We start from the raw sequence: 24,008 nt of genomic DNA, 5'->3' as shown, positions 1-24,008 counted from the left end.
TGAAAATGAATGTATGCATAGGTTTTTCCATGTCTTGTTGAGTCAGAAGCCCCTTAATTCTTGTTATATTTTTAGGTGGTAATAAGCGGATTTAGTGACGGACTTTAGATGGCTATCAAATTTTAGGTCTGAGTCAATTTTTACGCCAAGGTTTCTGACTTGATTTGTAGCTGTAAGTGACATTGTGCTAAGTTGGCTGCTTATCTTTGACCTTTCCTTTTTTGGCCCAAAAATGATCACCTCTGTCTTCTCCACATTTAACTGGAGAAAATTCTGGCACATCCATTCATTGATTTGATTAATGCATTTACTCAGGGAGACTAAGGGACTATAATCATGTGGGGACACAGAAATGTACAGTTGTGTGTCATCTGCATAGGCGTGATAGGAGATGTCATACTGTTCCATTATCTGAGCTAACGGAAGCATATAGATGTTAAATAGGAGTGGTCCAAGAATTGACCCTTGAGGGACTCCACACGTGAATTTGGTTCGTTCTGACTGATAGTTTCCGATTGACACAAAGAAATCCCTATCATGTAAATAGGATGTGAAACACTGAAGAATAGTGTCAGTAAGCCCTACCCACTGTTCCAATCTGCTGAGTAGTATGTTGTGATCAACCGTGTCAAATGCGGCGCTGAGATTCAATAGTAGCAGAACAGATGATTTGCCTGCATCGGTATTCCGACGAATATCATTTAGGACTTTGATAAGCACGGTCTCGGTGCTGTGTTGTGGCCGAAATCCAGACTGAAATGAGTGAAAAAGATTGTTTTGCATCATAAAAGTCTGGATCTGTTCAAACACAACCCTTTCGATAATTTTCCCCAGGAATGTCAGATTTGATATTGGCCTGTAATTACTAATGGTTGAGGCATCCAGATTAGGTTTTTTTAGGAGAGGTTTTATTACTGCAAACAGTGAAGCGAAAGTCATGAAAACAATTGTGTCATTTTCAAATGGTCGCTGAGTTTACAAGATGGAAAATACTGCCTGTTAATTTATTGGTTGAACTTGACATGAGTTGTTTAGATTAGAATCACATTCCAATTGATTGTTGCGCATAGTAAAGATTATTTTAGTGGTAATTTTTGCCTTTGAAAGGAAGAAAAACAACATGACAATATTTCTGAGAAATGTCATGTTGTAATGAACAAAAGAAAACCATAACAGTTTTGACTTCCTTTACTGATTATAAATACCGTAATTTCCCGAATATAACGCGCACTTTTTTCCCCAAAATCAACTGGTAAACTCATGGTGCGCATTATAAACGGGTACATGGATGGAGACAGAAATATATATGTATTACATATATATATATAAACCGATTTTTTTTCATTGACACGGCCACGTTGTGTTGAAGAAACGTATGCGGCAACCCGTTGCCGACCATTACGGTACATGACGTCACCGTTTTGTTTCGGTAATACTTCACTCTAATCGGCCGAATGATTTCGTCTGTGTTAAATTCTGCTTTTTTCACTCTTCATAAAGCACAGAATTTAGTTTCTTGAACTCATTTGAGTCGACGTTTATTGCAGCTCCGCAATTCGGACCATAACAAATGTAAGGACACACACTTCCTGTGTCCGTCAACTATATCGGTCCCTCCGGAAACTCAAACCCAAATAACAATAGTTCCTTTTGTTACTCTCGTGCTGACAGCTATGAGCTCTCACGGATTTCCGACTTACGTTCTCACTTTCATTTTACCGTATCAATCCATGGAAGAAACATTTATTCATCATGAGGGAATGAGCAAGTTATACAGCAGCCTTTATAAGAAAAGTCACATCTGTTTTATTTTCTCCTAGATTCTGGTAAGTTGGAGAAGTTGTCAAATCATATTATTACCGTAAATATTGTCAGTTCACGTTAATGTTTTGAACTACCAATGTGCTATGCTTGAGCTGTGTTTCACCAGTCAGTAAAATGACATCTCTGTATCTGTACACAAGCTCTGTTTTCTTGTATTCTTCTATTTGTTGGTGCTAAAATTAGGGTGCGCGTTATAAACGGGTACAATAATTTCCCCTAGATTTTACAAGTAAATTTGGGGTGCGCATTATACACGGGTGCGCCTTATATTCGGGAAATTACGGTATATTTGATAATTTATTTTGTGCCTCCGCGACCCTCGTGAGGAAAAAGCGGCATGGAAAATGAATGAATCAATTTATTTTGTATTGTTTATTGTCAACTCTAGAAATTGTTTCGAAAAATTGACCATAAACAAGTTTTTAATACAGACTTCTGAAGAACCAGAAGCCCTCCCAAATGCAATCCAAAATGGAAATGTTCTTTTACCCCTCCCATTCCATACTTGAATTGTTTAATGGTTGAGTCATATGGTTGAGTGAAGCCTAGGAACTTTAATCATCTGCAATGTCTTCGAAAACAACCTAATAGTGCCATTGTATAACACTTTTCTTTTTTTTTTATCCCAGTGGCCCAGAAAGTGGTGGCCATGAGGAAAAAGCAGCAGCTCTCCATTGGGCCATGCAAATCTCTGCCAAACTCGCCCAGCCACTCATCAGTCCCTGCAGCCTCCATTCCCGCCGTTCACATTAATCAGGTAGGACCGATAAGAGTTTGTGTGTCATGGAATCATCTCAAGTGGCTTGATTTTTTTTTTTTTTCCAAAAAAAGGAATTGGGGTGAAAAAGGTACAAATATGTTTACTCTGATAGACATGCTATATGCATTATACATCTCCTTCAAAGGATAAACTCCCAAATCTTTTTCACATTCGTTTGATTTGTAACTATGACAACTGCACAAGTTTAACATTTACCATTGTTGGCCTTCAATTTACGACGGTGTCATTAGTTTAGGAGAATTTTTTAAGACACTACAAAGTTAGAATGTGCTCAAATTCAGCCCGATTATCAGTGAACCTACACCTATTTTTGGTTCACAATTTTTACAACATCTGATATCTGGTGCATGTTTTCAAAATATTTCTTAGTTATCTAATGTTAAAGTATTTTTAAGCTCAGCTAATTAATAAAGGTTTTATATAAATTATGCGGCAGCAAACTAGTTAATAAATCAAGAGGAACTTCAACTGGTTATAGCCAAGTAATGCACTTTTTTCTCAACAGTTTAAAAACAACCAAGTAGCAACACTCAACTTTTTAAAAATCCGTAACCGTATTTTTCGGTCTATAAGGCACAACGGATTATAAAGTGCACCATCATCGAGCGTGTTTATTTTCATACATAAGGCATGCCTGATTATAAGGCACATTGGTGCTTGAATGTACTGTGTTTGTCATTTGTTCTTTTTTTTTAAGTTGTTTCAATTTTTTAAGTTGTTTAAGTTTTTAAGTTTTAACATTGTGGTTATTTTATTTTGTTTTATATATGGGTATGATGTCTTGAACACTTAACTTAAGCGGTACAATACAATTATGCGCCAACAAAATAGGTGTAAGCGGTGTAAGGTCATTAGGCACAATCAGAATTCATACATAAGGCATACTGTCAATTTTAGGGAATAAATAGTGGATTTTAAGTGTGCCTTGTTCTCTGAAAAATACTATTATTAGAATCATTATTATTAATGTGAAGTGGTTCCCGCATGGTCATCTTATGTACAGTGCAGGCCAAAAGAATGGACAACCTCATTAAAATGCAACACAAATGAAGGTCCCAACCCAATTGATAAAGGAATAAATTCCACTAATTAACCCTGAAAAGGCAAACCTGTGAAGTCAAAAACAATTTTTGGAGACTCCCTCTTGAAACCATCAAGAGAATGGCAAGAGTGTGCTAAAAAGTAATCAGAGAAAAGGGTGGCTCCATTGAAAATACTAGAGTGGCAGATGATGTTGTTGAGTCATGTCGCTCGGTGAGTTGAGCTTGTCGTGTGTTCGGAGTAGGCCGCTCGTGTCTCTTATAACTCTCCCATACCAAAAACACGCGCAACAAAGAGTTCCCCCCCGGAACACAACATGCCCAACATTAGTTCCATATGTGAATTATGTTACGAGGAGGTAGTGGTCACCACACAGGCCCCGGGCTGTGGCGGCGCGGGCACTGGTTCCTGGCCTTCTCGACTACGTCCGTTCCTGGCCTTCTCGATGGCGTCCCGTCCGTTCCTAGCTTTCTCATCGACACCGCATCTGCTCTTGGTCTTCCTGACGACGTCAATCCTGTGCCTGCGTTGCTGGGCACTGCTGACGCCGCTCCAGCGCCTGCGCTTCCGGAAGTCTCCGATGTCGCTCCTCTGCTGGCGCCGTTGGACGTCGCCGCCGCTGACCTCGCTGCTGTACCAGCGCGTCCGGAAGTTTCTGAGGTCTCTCCTCTGTCAGTGCCTGCGAACACTGCCGACGTTTCTCCTTTTTTGGCGCTTCTAGACGACGAGGACGTTGCTTCAACTCCGGTTTCGGCTCTTCCCTCGCTCCTGGTACGACCGGTCGGCGTGGTGTCTTCCACCAGTCACCCTCGTCCCAGGCCAGGCAACTCCGACCGCCGCGCCTGTCTCCAGACTCGACTGGGTGGCACTGCATGTCCTGCTTCTCGACTTCCTCCCTAGCCACGGCTGGTCAACGCATGCCGGCTCTCTCGTCCCCCGCTTCTCTGGCCACTCCTGGGTGGTTCTACACGACACGCTCCTCGTCCTGGATGTCCACAGATCGTCCTGTTCGGTAGTCCAACGCCTGGCATCCCAGATGTCCTCCCGATCGTCTCATTCGGTCCTTCATCGCCTGGCATCCCGGACGTCCTCCTGATTGTTCCATTCCGTCGTCTTTCACTGGCGCCACGGGTGTCCAACCCAGTCGTTCCGTTATGTCCGGTTACGCCTTGCGTCCTGTTTGGGGGAATTCTGGGGGGGCCTGTGTTGTGACCACTACCTCCTCGTAACATAATTCACCTATGGAACTAATGTGGGGCGTGTTGTGTTCCGAGGGGGTACTCTTTGTCGCACGCGTTTTCGGCAGGGGAGAGTTACAAGAGACAAGAGTGGCCTAACACGAACACACGACAAGCTCAACTCACCGAGTGACAAGACTCAACAACATCATCCGCTACACTAGAATATTATACAGTGCATGTTTTCAGTTATTTCACCTTTTTTTGCTAAGTACATAAATTCACACGTGTTCATTCATAGTTCTATTACCTTCAGTGAGAATTTACAATGTAAATAGTCATGAAAATAAAGAAAACACAGGAATGAGATGGTGTGTCCAAACTTTTGGCCTGTACTGTATATATTTTTTTTTACATCTGACTAAAATTGCACTCAAATTGTGTTCTCACTTTTTCTCTCTTCTATTTTTTCATTCGATGCTGTCATCCTTGCCTTTCCCCTTCCTTTGCCCCCCTCCGTCAGGCGGCGAACGGCGGCTGCGCCTTCAGCGACTACTCCTCCTCTGTCCCCTCTACCCCCAGCATAAGCCAGCGAGAGATGCGCATCGAGACCATTGCTGCCTCCAACACCCCCACGCCCATCCGCAAGCAGTCCAAGCGCCGCTCCAACATTTTCACAGTAAGTATGCGACAGCTGATACAAAGCAACACTCACTCGCACTACTAGGTAAAGGAGCGGCACATTTTGTCCACTGGAGTGGGGGCAATTAAAAACTAAGGGAAAAAAGTGCCCAAGCCACCTCTCCTGTCTCCTATGCAGGTTCAAATTGCCCAATGGGCACTGAAGAAAAAAGACAAGTTCTATTAGATCCCTTCGAAAAGCAAATAACAAAGATTAACACTGTGGAAATTGTTCTTGTTCTTTTGTTTCTCTAATTGGATGTAGTGAGTGGATTAGGTTTCTCACGGAACCTGTGACGAAGAAGGCCCCCACAGCGCTTTCCAATGCAAAACTTTCACCCCACTCCCCTGCACTGTTGTTCTGACTGAGTGGATCCTTCCCTTATAGTAACAAATAAATAAGTCAGAGCCTCAGCATAAGCTTTGAAAATACCCCCCTCCCCATATCCCCTATCAAATGTAATCTACAGTATAAAAGATAAAACCAGCCTGCCCCCAACCCTCGTCTTCTCTGAACCCCCTCGTCCATGTCCTGTTGTTTTAACCGGTAGCCTGTGGCGTGCACTAACCACTCTGAACTCTCTTAACGTGTCTTTTTATATATAATTGTCTTATTCTCCTACTGCCTGCGCTCCTCGCTCTTTGTCCTCATCTCACCAAGCCACAAATCTGCCTCAGAGATTCTAGCAAGCAAACAAGCAAAACTCCACAGCCAACCTACAGATGGACGCTGTAGTGTAAAAGATTGCCCTTTTTATCGCATCAATCTGAGACAGATTTGACACTTTCAGAAAAAAAAAGGGCAACCTAGTACTCTTAGGAGTGCATTGGCTTGTCGCTAGGGTGGTACAGGTGCAGTCGTGGTGGTTTTAGAAGTTAAAATATATTCCAAAATTTGAGTGGGTCCTTCAAATGGGTGGTGGTTAAATGTCGGTGAGCCAATAAAAATTTAGGAGTAAGGCAATTTGTCCTGGGTAGGAACAAAATGTGTAATTTGGGACTTGAATTTATAATGGTTGGGAAATCCCAGCCTAGACTTCTAATGAATCTAAAATGTCATGATGTCACGTCTGGAAAGGGCATGGAGACGGTTGTCTCGGGGGCACAATTTCAAAAGAACTTACATAACAGTAGCCGTTCTACGTCATTGCTGCCTATAGAGCTACCTATTAAGCTCCAAGGTAACTTTTAATAGGGTTCAAGTATGCATAAAGGAATAAGAATACTAGTACTGTGATTACAGTCAGTGATTCTTGAACTTTTTTTTTCTCACAAATATGTGTTTGTTCCAAGGGCATAGGTTTGCACAGGGACAGTAAGAACACGACACTACCAACTTTTCTTGATGCTCAAATTGTCCCTTTTAAGTAACCTTATTTGCATTATATAATGCGTTCAGTTACCGTATTGGCCCGAATATAAGACGGCCGTGATTATAAGACGACCCCCTCTTTTTCAAGACTTAAGTTTGAAAAAATACTTTTTGAACACCAAATTAATTGTTATACAGAAAATAATTACAGTACATCCGAAACAAATGATTATAACAATATCATTGAGAGAAAAAGCATGTTATTTTGCCTCATTCAAATCTTAATATCTAAACATTTAAATATGTGAACTAAAGTGCAATCACATTCGTAAATGAATGGCTTCTGGTTTTTGAAATGTAAATAAACTAGGGCTGTCAAACGATTAAAATTTTTAATCGAGTTAATTACAGCTTAAAAATTAATTAATCGTAATTAATCGCAATTAATCGCAATTCAAACCATCTATAAAATATGCCATATTTTTCTGTAAATTATATATATATTCTGTAAAATAATTTGTTGGAATGGAAAGATAAGACACAAGATGGATATATACATTTAACATACGGTACATAAGGACTGTAGTGGGCATTTCACTCTACTGTCATTTAAATCTGTCTATGCTGTCCTCACTCCGAAGCGTCTACTTTTTCCAAAGCTAGACAGCTAGTGAACGACGCCTTAATAATCAGACTTCATCCTTTTTCATCTGATTTATTAATAAAATGGCCTCAAACCATTGTCCTCTTTAGACTGTAGTGAAACTACAAAAAAAAAAAGTACACAAGCATTGCATTAGCAACAACGTTAGCTTAGCACGCTATACAGGTTCACTAAACATAAACAAAAAGCGTCTCATACAAAAAATATAACATTTCGCTTACTAACATAATATGTACATTCTTTACAACAACCATACTTACGGACAAATCTTGTCCAAGGATCATATAAGCACAACATTACAAAGTAGGCGTCAGCCCGAGACGTCGTGCAGCCATATTGAACTGGCAAGAAAGCAATAAACCATGTCGCAAAGCGACCACAAAAGTTCGCTGTTAGACAGCACAAAAAACCTTGCTGTAAAACTTACCAAAAGGCAGAATACTGTCTGAGCGGGACATGTGCGTTAATTGCGTCAAATATTTTAACGTGATTAATTTAAAAAATTAATTACCGCACATTAACGCGATAATTTTGACAGCCCTAAAATAAACCAATCTATTGTGATAAAACAACAAAATTGCAAGAACTGCATTAACAATCAAAGTGAAGTCTAACTGTAACTGTAGTCTTGAAACAAAGCGGAATAAGAAAAAACATTAGAATAAAATAATGCTGAGTAGCTGAGACTTGTCATGACGGAACATCGCTTCAATGATATCTGGCGCCATCTAGCGTCGTGAATGGGGAGAGTAGCTGAGATCTGTCATGACAGAGCATCACTTCAATGATATCTAGCGTCGTGAATGGGTATACTGTACAGACCGCGAATATAAGACGACCCCCTCTTTTTCAGTCTTATTTCAATGCAAAAAACACCGTCTTATATTCGGGCCAATATGGTATATACTAGAGCTGGCAATCTTTGGGCACCTAACGATTCAATTACGATTACGATTCAGAGGCTCCGATTCGATTATAAAACGATTATTGATGCACCCCCCTCCTTTTTTTTATTTATTAAATGTTTTGTACATTAGTTCCAAAATTGTTCAAAAATCCTCTAAGGCTAAACCAAACTACTATTTCAGTATCAAGTTAACGTATAACAGTAAACAAATATACAAAAATAACAGTAAATAAAATACTCCAGTCCCCATTCTGTATCAGCAGCTTTAAACTACATTCAATTAATTTATTGTTGTGAATCAACCGTTACAGTTGTTAAATTTGCTCCCATTATTCCATAATTTCCCTTATGTCTACTTTTGACATGTCAAAGTTTTAAAACGGTTTCATCATTTAAAGATAGATTCAAGACAAGATTTTGATGATTTAGGAGTATTTTAGATAAAAAGTTAATTAGATTCGCTACTACAGAGCCTTCTAGAGAAGTCTGCTGCTTTAAGATGGCGGCTGTTTACTAACGCCGGCAAGTCCGTCATTTCGCATCTGTGTTCAATAATACATGTTCTAACACCGCCGTTGTCTGTCATTTTGCATCTAGTTCTACATATACTGTATATGATATCTACTGTTGTGGTTTGTTTGTAGCAACTAGCAACCGGGCGTTGTTTGTAGCGGCTGTCGGCCGCAGTCAGGTATGATTGTTTTTTTTATCTAGAGGCATGAGTTGAACATGATATTTACTCTCGGTCCGTTCCTCATTGCGTCCCAAAGACCGCGCTGACTGTGTTTTACTTCCGCTTTACCTGGTTTAATTCAATAATCGGAATTTGAAAGTTTGTGAATCGTTCTCGAATCTTCTTCGGCAGAATCGCGAATAATCTAAGAATCGGAAATTTCGCACGCCTCTAGTATATACCTAATTTAGTTTGTATTAATATATGTTGTAAGGATAGATTTGATTCTACTAATATTAAGTGAATTATCTTCATTATGTTCAGACTTAGATTTACCACTTTTCTCTTGCAGAACGTGCTGGTCCGTTTTCTCCTCTCAAACGCATGTTTGATTGGCTTATTTCTTGCATTTATTTAAAATGTATTTATTTATTTTCTATGAAAAAGATTTTTATTTTCTGGCACAGCTGACTTTTTTTTTCAGGTAATCATACATTAATCATATTCAAGGTAAAAAGTGGACAAAAGCAGTAGTTTTTTACCTTAAGGAAGGCTCCATTAAAAAAATGTTATACCCTAATAGGTTTTTTGTTTTATTTATTTAAAGAGATAATGTTGAGTGTTCTTAAGGCTAATGTTTATTTTTTTACATTCCTGGATAGTTAGTTTAGATTTATTAGATTGTTTACAAGTGTGTATTTATTGTGTAGGTTAATATAATTTATGTTCAAGTATTGCAATTTAAATTTGCTAATAAAATCCTGACATTAATTCTGGAAGTTTTCAAATTGTTTCTTTAGTAGTTCTTGAAAACAAAGGTTTGAATCGAACCGTGTATCACCTGAACCAATACACGTGCAATTTAGTATACCGGTAAGTCAATACAGATTTATTTTTGCATTGATTATTTAGCCTATCAATTAATTAGGTTCATATTCGTGAGAAAAGTAGCCCTAACCCCCGTTCACCCAATATGTTTTTTCTTATTAATGTCCCAGCCCCAGCATAAAGTGTACATGCAGGTTATGCTGTTATGTCGTCCCTACCAATGTTGAAACCAAACCTACGCCCTTGGTTTGTTCATCAGTTTGTAATAATAGTCAGAACAATTAAATGTCCCTTTTATTAAATGGCAAAATGTACATTAAAACTGAGTATACACCTGTCTCCTACGGTTTTAGGTAAGAAGCCCAATAATTTGGTCCAAAGGAAGCTTCTTTAGTCACTTTAGCGTAGTTCTTTGGCAGCAGTCTCAACATGAACACAAAATCAAGTTTTGTAGAGCGTAACCCCAAAAAGTTGCCATTGGAAATACTGTATCCAGGGTAATATTGTATGTTTTTTGGCCTTGTCTTTTGAAATTCTGTGAGACTGATATATTTGTTGGACAATTTCTTACTGCCCAGGACCCTTCCCCTATTGTTCCACGCCATGATACGCTAGTGGCCGTGGGAAGCATTTGGAAGCGCAGGTTTCCCAAAACTTCCCAAGTCCCGATTTACAAATTATGTTCCTCCCTAGAACAAATGTGAGTCGCTGTACCGAAAACCAGACCATTCTCGCACAGTGTCAAAGCATCTGTACCGTATTTTCCGCACTATGAGGCGCACTTAAAAGCCTTCAAGTTTCTCAAAAGCAGACCGTACGCCCTATTATCCAATGCACCTCATATATTGATCAGTATTGATTAATTAATGAAGACATGACATGATGTATAACGCAACTCCAACCACTACTACTACCGCTACTACTACTACTACTGCGCCTTATAATGCGGTGCGCCCTGTATATCAAAGCAGTTTTAAAATAGGCCATTCATTGAAGGTACTCCTTATACACCGATGCGCTGTATAGTGCGGGAAATACAGTACTTTATCAAACTTTTTCAAAAACATATTTTTTAAAATGTATTTACAAACACCTTTCACCTCAGAAACTTCAATGTTTCTAGAGTATTGTTGAGCTTGCTTTTGTAAACAGACCCGTGGTTAGCGTTGAATGGGGTGGCTGCTTTAAAAAAATTCCAAAAGTTGCTCGTTTGTTCTCATTTGAAAGAGGAAAAATTTGATTTCTTTGCCAATTCTAATTGAATTTCAAATATCTATGGAGTTTTGAGAAGCTAGTCAAAAGCACAATAAATAAACCAATCACATTTTTAAAAAACATTTTATGCAAGCGCCTGCTTTCGACGGAATGGCTCACAAATGTTGTCATGACAAATTTCAATCCCATTATATAAAAAAAGGGCCTGGACTGGAGTTTGGGCATCCTGATGTAGTGTTGATTATGGTAAAAAAAAAACATTGCCGTACCCCCTCTTTCTGACAGTGCAGGCAAGGTGAGATTGCTTTCTTCCCCCTCTGTCCCCTTCTCTTCCCTCACCACTTTCACTTTTGGTCCGTCTCCTCTGACGTTGACTGCCCCCTGTCCTCTACCTTCTTCTTTCTCCTCTGCTGCCTTCACCATGCGACACATGACTGCTGTTGGAGCTGCGCATGGGCAGTCTAAGCAGTTTAGGCCTTGTGCTATACCTCCCTTTTTGTTGTCTCCCCCTCCCCACCCCTCCCTGATCCCCTCCTCCTCCCTTGATAGGTAGTGACTAACCATGTCCACCAGAGAAATGATCCGCTCCTCCCAGTCCGCGTCATGGAGATGCCGAAGCATGCCACCTATCCGGTGTGGGTGCCTGAGTGGCAGGCTGAGCGGGAGTTTCAGCTCATGACCTTCTGAGGAGCAGCGAGGAGGAGGAGAAGGGTGGGAGGAGGTCTGGAGGAAGATGAGGAGGAAGGGGTGGGCGTGTACGATTCATAGAGTGATGGGAGAAACCTTTTATTTTGAGAGAGAGAGATAATAAATAACCCCAAACTTCATCCCTGTTTTGTTAAAAAAAAAAAGGCCATTAAAGAGTCTCAGCAGCTTGTTGTGCAAGTAGGCCACCTTGTGTTTTTTTGTTTTTGTTTGATTGATTGATTGATTGATTGATTAATTAATTGATTGGAGGGACGGTAATATGCCTTAACGTCCCACAATTCTTGAAACTACCAATGGGACTTTTAAAAGTGACTTTAAAAAAAAAAAGCTCTCTATTAAGTCTCCTCATGACTTCCCCATGCCGCCATGGATCATAACATTCTTCCTTGTGCTTCCATTAAGAAGAACTTTTAATGTTCGCTGAGACGTATGTCCTTTTTTGCGTGTTGAAAAGCACAGTAAGCTCGAGTTCACAACAATATACAGTATCAGTCTCACTCACATCCACTGCTACTTATTGCTGCCCTCCGCCCAGCTCCCCACAACACACACCGCTTTTCGTGTCAAAGGGGCCTCCATGGCCAATTGTGCTTCTGTTACTTAACCTTTGGACCACTAAAAGGGCTTTCCAACTCCTCCCCAATTAGAAGAGCTTTTGAATATTGAAAGATTGAAAATTTAGCATGAGACAGATTGCTGGGACTGTACTGGAAATGCCCCCGCCCAATACACACCCCAATTCAAAAAGAAACAGTTGGAACTATCACCCAAAGGACCCATGTTCCACACCTTACATCATCACACTGCCTTTTTGCCATTAAGCAGGACTGAAGGACTCGAGTTGCCACGTTTTTCTTCTTTGTTTTTTCTTTGATTCCTTCCTCTTTGCAAGTTAGATTAGATCAAAGTTTGGGTGGGTTTTTTATTTATTTTTTTATGAAGGCCTTCATAAAGTCAGTTAGTGTCGATAGAAGCTGGGGTTGCACCGACCTGTATGAATGTAGTTACACTGTATTGGTTTTCCACTTTTTTTGAGTTTTCCAATATTATTCTTTTCTTTTCTCCTTTTTATTTCCGGAGATGATGACAAACTCTCGCATAATCGCTTTTTCTATCACGAGCCAATTGACCCTCAACCTGATAGACTGCTGTTTCACTTGTATTGTATTTTATTCTATACATAAAAAATGAAGAACATATATGAAATACTGCCTTTTATTGTCCATCCTATACTTTGTGGGGAACTGCAAATGTTTGGCTCTCAATCTGTTGAATATTTTGAAGTGAACTTTGTGACTTGCTTTGTATGGTGTCTGTATAGAATCTCAAACAAGTCATCCTAATGCTCAAAACCAATAAAAATATTAGATATATGAAAAGTGACTGGGTCTCCCTCTCTTCATGGGTGACTGGACATTTTTCTTCATGTTCTGAGTGCGACCATACATCCGTCCACACTCATTTCTTTTCGTGTGTGTCGGGGTGGGCGTTAATAACCATGCAAATGTACTTCTTCCCTTGTTTTGCAGAAAATGTTTGCGTTATTTGACATGTGAAAGTTGTTTATGTCCCTTTTAGGACTCGAGAGATTGCAGACTAGCGTGAACTAATACCTTCTCTCCTTTTTGAAAAACTTGGAATGTGTTAACTGTTGTTATGCTCAAGCATTGGCTGCTCCGACGCCCTGGCCGGCAGTCAAAACGACAGCAATAAAGGATCATCGAAAAGGGTTTCAGGGCTGAGTCATGACTCAATATTAAACAGTAATAAATATGTGGTCGTCCTCAGTGTGAGATGTGTGTCGATTGTGGTCTTGCTTTTGCACGTTGGTGTTACTGCTCCTTGTCGCGCTGCGCTGCTTTTTGTCTTTGAGCTTTTTTGTTTTGGACTTTTATGTTGCAACTCTGACACACAAACACTCACACCCATACATCCACACATTCAGAAAACAGCGCACACAACACAACCAGGATGTCGTCATCATCTGATTGTTTCTGTCGTTCTCCTTGCAGTCGCGGAAAGCCAGCGAGCAGTCAAAGAGCGTTGAGAGTAAGACAGACAGCATAGGCAGTGGAAGGGCCATTCCTATCAAACAGGTGAGGACGCATACACTTTCCAACCTCAGTTTCCCGCACCGGGTGAGTATGTCACACTTGTCCTCTGTCAAAGATGTTGTTGTTTTTTCCCATTTTCATTGCATTTCAGGCAGTTATTTATTTTTACTAGTAAATTTCATCTGCTTATAACTGGTTAAATAACAAGTAACAAAACTACAAAGCAAAAATGCCTGAAAGGGAGTGGGATGAAGAAAGTTTATTAAATCTCACCCCAAATTCTCATTTACAATTCATAGAACTATTTTTTTTTGCTTCACATCGTTACATAGCAGACTATTTTTGCTGAAAAAGGTAAGGGAAGAACAATACCCGCAATTGTACTTTCCTCTGTCAGCAAAGAGAAAATACATGTACAGTAATTTTCGCACTATAAGGCGCACCTGACATTAAGCCGCCACCCACCAAATGTGACACGAAAACGGCATTTGTTCACAGATAAGCCACACTGGACTATAAGCCGCAGCTGTCCTCATTGTATTATGGGGTATCTACACCAAAGATATTAATCGGAAACACTTTATTTGACAGTGGCATCATACAACTGTGATAAGACCAGATGGACCACCATGAAGCTTTAAACCAGTTGGCTGCAAGGGTTTAGAAGCTTCATTTGGCAATCACTGCTCCCTTGGGGGAGACAGTCGACCTCTGCTGCCACCGTTGTCAACACTGTTGTTATTCAACATGCCTCTTAGCATGCATTGCAGCACTAAAGATTTAAATAACAATCACAATTCATGTTCATTGTTAATTATTTATTTAGTTACTGTTCCAGTTGTTTTATTAATTGTTATTTATGGTTTTTCGTAACACTTTATTTTACAGCGGCACCATAAGACTGTCATCAGACAATCATAATTACTACGTGACACTATTATGAGCATTAATGAATGCTTATAACAGATGTAATTTAGTGTTATCTGGCAAATTATCCCATTTTTGAATGGATGTAAAAGTGACATAATTTGCCAAATGGCACTTAATGACATCTGTCATAAGCATTCAGTAATCCCCATGATAGTGTCATGTCATACTTATGAAGGTGTTATGACGCCACTGTCAAATAAAGTGTTACCAAATACCATAACTAGTAATTAATGAAACAATTGGAACAGTAACTGAATAAATAATTAGCACAGAACATGAATTTTGATTGATATTTATATCTATAGCGCTGCAATGCATGCTAGGAGGCATGTGTTACCTATTAACCCAAATAAATTAACAAATAAGCTGCACTGGACTATAAGCCACAGGCTTCAAAATGAAGGAAAAAAGTAGCGGTTTAAGGTCCGATAATTACGGTATCAGAGCTAGGAAAAATTATCATCTGGCAATAAATGGCGATCCTTTGTCCCAATACCAATTATAGACAGTTTTTTTAAGTATCGGTACTGTAGATACTTCTAATATGCTGCGCCAACATAGCACCGGCCACAAGCCAACAAACACAAGATGCCCCGATCCTGACACTCTCTGTCCTGCCACTTTTCTTGGTCCGCAGTAAGCTGCAGGGCTAGTTAAAGTAAGCGATGAGTGACCAACATTGAAACTTTGATGTTGCCAGACAAGCCTGGGAACGCTACACATGAAAGATGGAGCCATGTGTCAATTATCATTGAGCTTTTTAAACAGTAGTGGTAGTCTGAATGGTAACTCATTGTGTGTGTGTGTTCTCACCGGCGTGAGCGGATTTGAGTTGACTGACTCAATGAAGCATTTATTAAAGACAAGAATTTTTCTAGTAATGTATTTGACAAATACAGCTATGGTAATAGGACTACCAAAACACAGTTAACGGTAACATGATAAAACACTGATGTACAATTACGACCCTCCCTGAATATAGCACAATTTAAATATGTGAAGATTTTACAGTTTAAGTTGTTCAGTCAGAATTTTCCATAATTTCAGCCTGCGTACAGACACACAATAGCTTTTGCGAGTTGTTCGATATTTAGGAAGTGTGATCTCCCCGTTACAACATAATTTATGAGCGCTATCTCAAATGATAAAATCTTATTGTTAATTTGGGTATTGAAATTAAATTAAGCAATCTAGACTGAAGAAATACTGTAGTTCATGGGTATGATCCAAAAACCCAGTCTTATGAATGATGCGAACTGCTCGTTTCTCTACTTTGATTAGGGATTTGTCGCATTGTGATAGGTATTCCCCCACACTTCCGTAAATATGGAAGAACCAAAGTACAATACAGAGTACGGAGTGCATTCTTATTTCTGATCAAGATATATTTTAACTTTATTCAAAAGTGAGAGGCTTCTTGAAATCTTGTTTTTTATGTGTCTGACGAGGGGGTTTCTATGACAATATGTTCACAATTATAACCCTCCAAAATTTTCCAATTTGTACAACAAAAGATAATTCAGTATCAATTTTTACATTCCCCAAAATCATTGCTTTAGTGTTACTTACAGTGTATCACAAAAGTGAGTACACCCCTCGCATTTCTGCAGATATTTAAGTATAACTTTTCATGGGACAACTCTGACAAAATGAAGCCTTGACACAATGAAAAGTAGTCTGTGTGCAGCTTATATAATAGAATTTATTTTCCCTTCAAAATAACTCAAAATATAGCCATTTATATCTAAACCCCTGGCAACGAAAGTGAGTACACCTATATCAAAAAACGTACATCCCTAAATGTCCAAATTAAGTACTGCTTGTCATTTTCCCTCCAAAATGTCAAACTGTCATTTTGTCAGTGTTGTCCCATGAAAAGATATACTTAAATATCTGCAGAAATGCAATGAGTGTACACACTTTTGTGATACACTGTATATTTACTTATATTCAATCCACTTTAAATGGGAGGGCTAGAAGTGAAGATCATGCTTCAGTGCAGTTGACGACAGTTGACGTCCAACTGGGAGGCGAGATAATCAATGTCAGCCCTCCCTCCTCAAATGGATTGGACTTCTATTTCCGTCAATGGCTGCAAAATAGTTAATGGATGTAATTTAGTCCTGTGATTTCCAGTTACTTCACCAGTAAACGTTTCCACTCATTTCCTATCAATGCAACATAATAATTTTAACATAATAATTATTGTGGAACCTAGGTCTGTTCATGTCATTATTATGAACCGGCATTATTTTAACATAAAATACGTACTTTGACACGATGAAGATCAAGCAAAACACACTTTGTTGACCCATTGTATTATTCAGTTGTTTCATCAGTCGTGTGTAGAAATGGCCACTAGGTGGTAGCACATCCTTGCGTATCCACTACCGAATTGCAGAGCACATTGTCCCAGTGGTGCTGCCTCAAAAATACACTAGGAAAATACGTAACACTAATGTCTGTAAAAGTAATATTACATCTATCGGCGATAGTGTCATGTTGACCAGAATAAATGGCATTTTACCCCCCAGGACCTCTGCCCTTAAAATGTAATTAATAGGCCGTTTTGATTGGTGCTGTCATAGAAACATTTTTTTTTTAATTATAACAAATTTTGATACCATTAAAGCTGTTGATAATAATTGTTTATATTCAAGAATACTAATCCACATCTCTCAGCAAGATGTAGTGCTAAACAAATTGCAGCTATACATTCATCAATTATTACCTCATTATATTTAAAGTATCGTTGAACTCTGGGGTCATTTTAAAACTGCCGCTGAAACTTTGGGTATACACAATTTTATCAGGGCAACGATATTTTATTTAAAATGATGTTGACTTAAGTGCTTTACTGCTTTTATTATGTTAATTATTAGACGTACACTACAATAGGACCTTTGTATTAAATCATGCCCACTTTAATTATGTGTGTTTTAATTGGTATAAAATGAAATACCACTCACACATAAAATAGAATTACAATTAGGTTAAAGAAATATGTTTTTGTTCAAACTACAGTGATGAGTATACAATATGGAATTTTTTTACACATTACATGCAGATCTTTTTCTAAACTTTAGACTTTCAGGGTGATGATTATTAATGAATTCACACAGGATATTTTAAATATTTTAAATAAATAAAAAAAATCCTAAATCCAATAATTTAAATTCAATGTCTTAAAATTAAAAAAAATATATATCCTAAAATCTCATAAAAGGTCTTAAATACAAGTTTGAAAGGTGTTAAAAATCTATTGATGTTACTTTACTATTTTACGACTACTACTACTAGTAGTAGAACATTGTGCTCATTTACAGTATATCACAATGTGAAAGAGCTGGGAGTAAATTCATATACTTTGCTAGTAAATCAGGGCCTCCAATTTTCCTTCAAATCTTTTGTCCGTTTTTTTCCTGGTATCGATGTGAAATGAGTCTTAAATTGTCTTCATTATGATGTTTAAAAAAGTCTTAAATTTGGCTTGTTTAACCCTGTCACACACGCATCACATTAATGAATGCCCCCACACACACACACTTTATAAAACAACACATTAATTTAATGAAAAAATGTCAATGAATGGATTAAATCCCAACAGTTCTTGTATCCATTTGATTGAAAGACCTGTTTGGTTTGCATGCTTTTGCCCTGATTTTGTTGTTAGTAGATGTCTTTCTTTACTTTTTAAAATCGATGCATGTCATTCCCGTCACTATCCTACTCATTCCGGGAAATGAAACCCATAATGTGATGCCACCTTAAAGTCCAATTACCCTTAGAGTATCATGGCAACTTTTGACAAGATAAACCCCCTCCCCATCTCTTCTTCTCCCCCACTTTTTCCTTTATCTACAAAGGAGTTTTTCAGAGGGGGGTGTGATGGGAGGGGAATTGGTGTGACTAACAGATCTGCAGGCCAGTCAAATGGACAATCAAGGGGAGATCAAAGTGTCAATGTGGGCTTAATTACCACTCCCTTACACCCCCCCCCCCCCCCCCCCCCGCCTTTAAACTGGCCAAATTATGCATGGCAGGCCTAGAAATCACCCTTCATCCCTCCCCTCTGTCCCCCATCATCTATAAAAATAGTTAGGAAGGCTAACAATGGACTGACTGCTGAGGAGGTGTCGACAAATCGCGCACACACATCAGGGTTGGTCGATCCGTGAACCGGTAAGAGATGGACTATTGATACTGCTACAGCTAGTTTCGGTACCATTGACGGTGATTGATGTCCAATCTATTTGGATTCAGAGGGACTGACTTTCATTCTCATTGGTGTCATTATGTTAATACAGCAATTGTACGTCTTTCTCCAGCCCTACATAAGGGATTCCCAAACTGCGGAACGCACATCCCTGGACATGTATAAACTTTTTAGATTTTTATGAGTATTTTTAAACAGATCTTGTTTGCATTTGGAATATCGATGTAGCAATCAACTATCAATGATTACACAATCGGCACGTCATCAAAGATTTTATTGTGATGTACTCTGCGTGCTGCTGTTCCTGCAACAATCTGTGATACACATGAAACACACTCGCAAAAATTACTCCCGCTTGTCATTTGTCAGCAACCGGATGCGACACAAATGAAAAATTATTCCGCAGGTTGTTAAAGATTTTCACATTATCACGGTGGTGTCTTCTATCGATCCGCTTCACGGCGCTGATGAATAATGTGAAGAAGCGGCGTGCTCTGATTGCACGTATAGATTAGTACACGCCCCAGTAAGATCATGAGATGAACAGCATATTTTCTTGTAGAACACACCACGTGACGGCGCCCGGGTTGCCCGGCGGCGCCTTTATTTTGCTCCTATGATTAGGGAGTGCTGTTCAAACTTGTTTACATTTATTTTATTGACGGCAATGAGCAAGAAGGGTTGGGAGGGGCAGTGATTAGCTGAAGGACATCATCAAGTTAACCATAAAAGCATCCATAAAAAAAGTAATTATGTTGAAAGCACTTTTTGAAATTGTTACTAGACTTTAACAAAGAAAAAGAGCAAGTTAAAACAAAGTAATTTTTGTTGTATTTACAAATCATATTACAATAAAACTTAGTGAGATTTTTTTATATAAAATTATAAGTTTTGATTATAAACTTCAATATTCCCTCGTTTTTCGCGGTTAATGGGGACCTACATGCGAAAATCGAAAATCTGCTTTGTAGAGGCGGAGCTTATTTACATTTAAATTTTTATTAACATTATACATTCTAATAAATGGTTTTTAAGCACTGCAAATGTAAAACGTATGATATAAATGAGATATATTTGAAATAAAACAATACATGTATTTATTTATTTATTTTTAATTGAAAAAAATCTGCGATGGACTTAGGGCACGAATTTTGAAGCACGACGTAGCGAGGGATCACTGTTGTTTGTTTTTGAAATCACAATCAAGGAATATGATAAAATAATAGGAATAAAATGGTTAGAGGCCAAATAAATGCTTTTTTACTAAAATAATATTGTATACTAAATATTTTTTTTTAAATTATGATCATTTAAGTGATACTTTTAAGTACATTTTAATTACATTTAAGTATACTTTTCAGTTTTGGTCGATTTTAGCGATATGCCGGTGGACAAAAGCAGTAGTGTTTTGTCTTAAGGAAGACTGCGTTTCCCATGAGGACCAGCGCACACCAACACAGTGTCGTAAAATCATGATCTCTCAGTCGCCTGCAGATGGATTGTTTCCAGAGGCTGTGTGAAAGATGAATTTTGTTAAGGTAATAAATCCAGTTGTGGCTGAACAATAGCATATGACGGTTAGCAACCGTGCGGCTAAACCCCTACCACATCCGAACTACTAGTTTGGTTGAGGGATGGGGGCGTCACGCCAGCGAGTGAAAGGCCTCGAGAGCCCCTATCCAGCTTGTTTTCCGTGTTTTCCGATTTGATTCAGGTGTGTTAAAGGAGGGAGACACGGAAAACAAGCTGGATAGGGGCTCTCAAGGACCGGGATCGGGCACCCCTGTTATAATGAATAGGCAAAGGGGGAAGTTACGTATGCCGTAAAGCAGTCAGCATATTTGTAGTTTTTTTTTGTGTGTGTCAGGGTTCCTGCCAGCCTCTTCAAAGTTATTTGAAGTGACGCAGTGTCGGTTTGGACTCTTTGGAAGTGTAGTCAGTCAATAATTAAAAGATAAATTAAATTAAATGAAAAAGATCTTAACTTTTGTCACTAATGATATAGATGGGAGTAAGTCAAAAAATATTGCAAAAACCGATACATTAGAAGAACCTGTGAGCATTTTGCATATGCTGAAAATCATGTGTACAAAATAATTTAAATATAGATATTAAATGTTAACTCGGTTAGATAAAGTAGCCACACTTTCATTCAAGTTTTAAGAAAGCCGGCAATTTAATGGTCCCACTCGTAAAGTCCACTATGCAGTACACGCACATAAAATGTGGGTTGGATTAGGATGATTGTCGGCAAACAGCCTGGTGCCCAGGTCACCGGCGGTCAACTTCCTGATGTGTTAATTAGGATTAAAGCCTGCAATTTGGGGCCTTGCAAGCAAACCCTCACTTCCTTCTCTGACACACACCCCCACACACCAACTTTAGAGGCCCAATGGCTGTAAAAGCACAAACATTGCCCATGTTTAATCCCCTAATTAAGCATACCCCTCCTTGCCATTTAACCCCAAGAGCCTGCTGGCGTTTGGTCACCTCCAGCCAAGGAACTTGCTTTGTTTACCAGCGGATTCACTCGGCAGATAAGGAAACCTTAAAAGCCACCAGGCCCCTACACCCTCTACCCCTGCCCCGAATGATAAAGTCCAAGAGAAAAAAAGGGTGTCGAGTGGGCTTTGAAGGAGCCGATCACACTCCCAAATCTCTGGGATTAGAGGGGTCTTCCAGAGTTCGCCATGTTATGCGTATGAATGCAGGGAGGAGGTCTGAATGTGCCTCAAAGGAACATCAAGGTTCAGATGGTCACCAAATTAAATAACTTTACATCAAAAAGATAACAGCCAATCAACCGGTGGAAATTAGGGCTGCAACTATCATTTTTATAATCGATTAATCGGATGATTAATTAAACGATTAATCGGATAAATGTCACTTTTTTTCTATTACCTTCACGATTTAACTTGAAGTTGTTTTAGGCATGTTGCAAGTTACAATGAAGACAAATGGATGACTATTTCCTTCAAAAATGATATTTAAATACAGCTTCCTTACTTAACTGTAGTCCACAACCGTTCTAAGTACATAAAATTTAAGTTTCTAATAAAGGATTTGAGTGTAAAACATTAAAATAAATTCTCAGTTCACAAATCAGACAAAGGTCCTGTTCATTCAAATTGAAAAAAAAAAAACCTTTTTTTTTCATCGTGTCAATGACTCATTTAATTTCTAGATTCAAAACAGAATCGAATAAGGAGGAGGCAGACTATAATGAATTTGTTTTCTTTAGCACACAGTTGTTCATGAATACAATCCAAATCCAATTTCAAAGCACACTCTTGGATGACAATTTACAGTTTGAGTTTGTTGAAAGGAGACTCTAAGCTGTTATACGAATGTGGTTTCTTTATAAAAAGAAAGGAGACAACTTTACTATCTAACAATGACTCACGTGCCAATATGCTTCTCCAGAACACAATGCAAGCAGACATTTAAGACACTAACTAGCATAATCGCTAACTAGCTTCGCATTCCGAGCTAAGTAGTAACGTCTCAGCAACAAATAATACAAACAATGCAATTTAGCGCCTTTCACAAACATATCCCGGTAAATTCCCGTATAAAGTGACGCGGGATTTATTCGTGTCATTGCTTTCACGCACGTAGAGATATCCCGAGACTGACGGGCGGGTTGGACACGTTGCGCACTGGCGCTCTCTCTGCGAGGAAGGCTGCTGCCGCGATTTTATAACCCGAACATTACGTCATTTTTGGTCGGCGTCGGTTATCACAATGCTGGTCAAATCGTGTTTTGTTGTGGGAGCGTTCAAGGCAATTCAAGCTCATCAAGACTGTATTAAGCCCAGGCACTCCAAGAGAAGGGTGCCGAGATATTAACTTGCTGGGCGCCATTTGACACCTTGTACTCTCAAATTTCGTGCATTTGCTAGCTTGTTCGTCTGCCGCCCTTTTTTTGAAATCCCCTACGTTGTGCTGGTATTTGAGTGTATTTTTTTTATTGTCTCATCGGCTCTCTGCCTACCGCTTAGTTTAGTATTATTGATCCCCGTCAACCTACTGTCACAGACCCATCGTGTTATTCCCCCTTTTCCGCGATTGTGTGTATTTTTGTTTGTATTTAATAAACCCTTGAACGCATCCCTCTGTTGTTTTTTGAGTTGAGGTACAACATTGTTTCTGCAGTTGCGGACACTAAAATTGGAAACAAAATAAACCACACATTTCCAAAGGTGGACGATGGACTCTCTTCCTAGGCTCTACGATCCAGTAGCAATTTAATTTTGTTATGTTTTCAGTTTAATTTAGCTATTACCAGCTTGCTATGTTGATAATTGCGATGTTTGTTTACCGCTTTTCGTCTTACTGCGAAGAAAGAGGAAGTGACGATCGGCCCGCCATGATATTTACATCATCAGCCATTGTGTGAATTTAACGCTTGCTTTCACACACACCTCGTCCCGGGACGCGACCCGTTTTTTGTCCGTGTCATCTCCATGTCAGTCAACCCGGGAAATTGCTTTCACATACAAGGCCTGCCCGTTTAATTCCCGGGGTTCTAACAGTGTGATTGGTGTATGTGAAAGAGGCTTTGGTTGTGCAGCGTTTCCTGCCACACTTTTTGCTTCCCACAGACTTCCCACTGAGGTGCCCGTGATACAGCACTCGGGGAACAGCCTATTCACTTAGAAATTTCTTTCTGTGTCTTAGCCTCTTGCTTGAGGGTGTCAGTGATGGCTTTCTGGACAGCAGTCAGGTCGGCAGTCTTGCCAATGATTGCGGTTTTGAGTAATGAATCAGGCTGGGAGTTTTTAAAAGCCTCAGGAATCTTTCGCAGGGGTTTTGAGTTAATTCGTTGATTCAGATGATTAAGTTAATGGCTTCTTTAGAGTACCTTTTCATGATATTCTAATTTTTTGAGATAGGGTTTTTTTTTCTTGACTTTTTATTTGCCAAAATCATCAGTAGTAAAACAATAAAAGGCTTGAACTACTTCAGTTGTGTGTAATGAATCTAAAATATATGA

General features: G+C 39.1%; 1 protein-coding gene across 2 annotated transcripts in view; it reads left to right on the top strand.

Annotated features, from left to right (window-relative positions):
- The window catches only part of agap3 (ArfGAP with GTPase domain, ankyrin repeat and PH domain 3), a 346,315-nt gene that overhangs the window by 193,001 nt on the left and 129,306 nt on the right, over window positions 1–24,008 (top strand). For both annotated transcript variants that reach the window (XM_057856980.1, XM_057856979.1), the window contains exons 7-9: window positions 2,454–2,581; window positions 5,348–5,503; window positions 13,825–13,908. In XM_057856980.1, the coding sequence (XP_057712963.1) occupies window positions 2,454–2,581; window positions 5,348–5,503; window positions 13,825–13,908 (368 nt within the window). The remainder of the gene's footprint in view (window positions 1–2,453; window positions 2,582–5,347; window positions 5,504–13,824; window positions 13,909–24,008) is intronic.

The sequence above is a fragment of the Corythoichthys intestinalis genome, chromosome 14 (genome assembly GCF_030265065.1).
Source record: "Corythoichthys intestinalis isolate RoL2023-P3 chromosome 14, ASM3026506v1, whole genome shotgun sequence".
Taxonomy (NCBI): domain Eukaryota; kingdom Metazoa; phylum Chordata; class Actinopteri; order Syngnathiformes; family Syngnathidae; genus Corythoichthys; species Corythoichthys intestinalis.
This window is presented reverse-complemented; position numbering and strand designations above follow the sequence as displayed.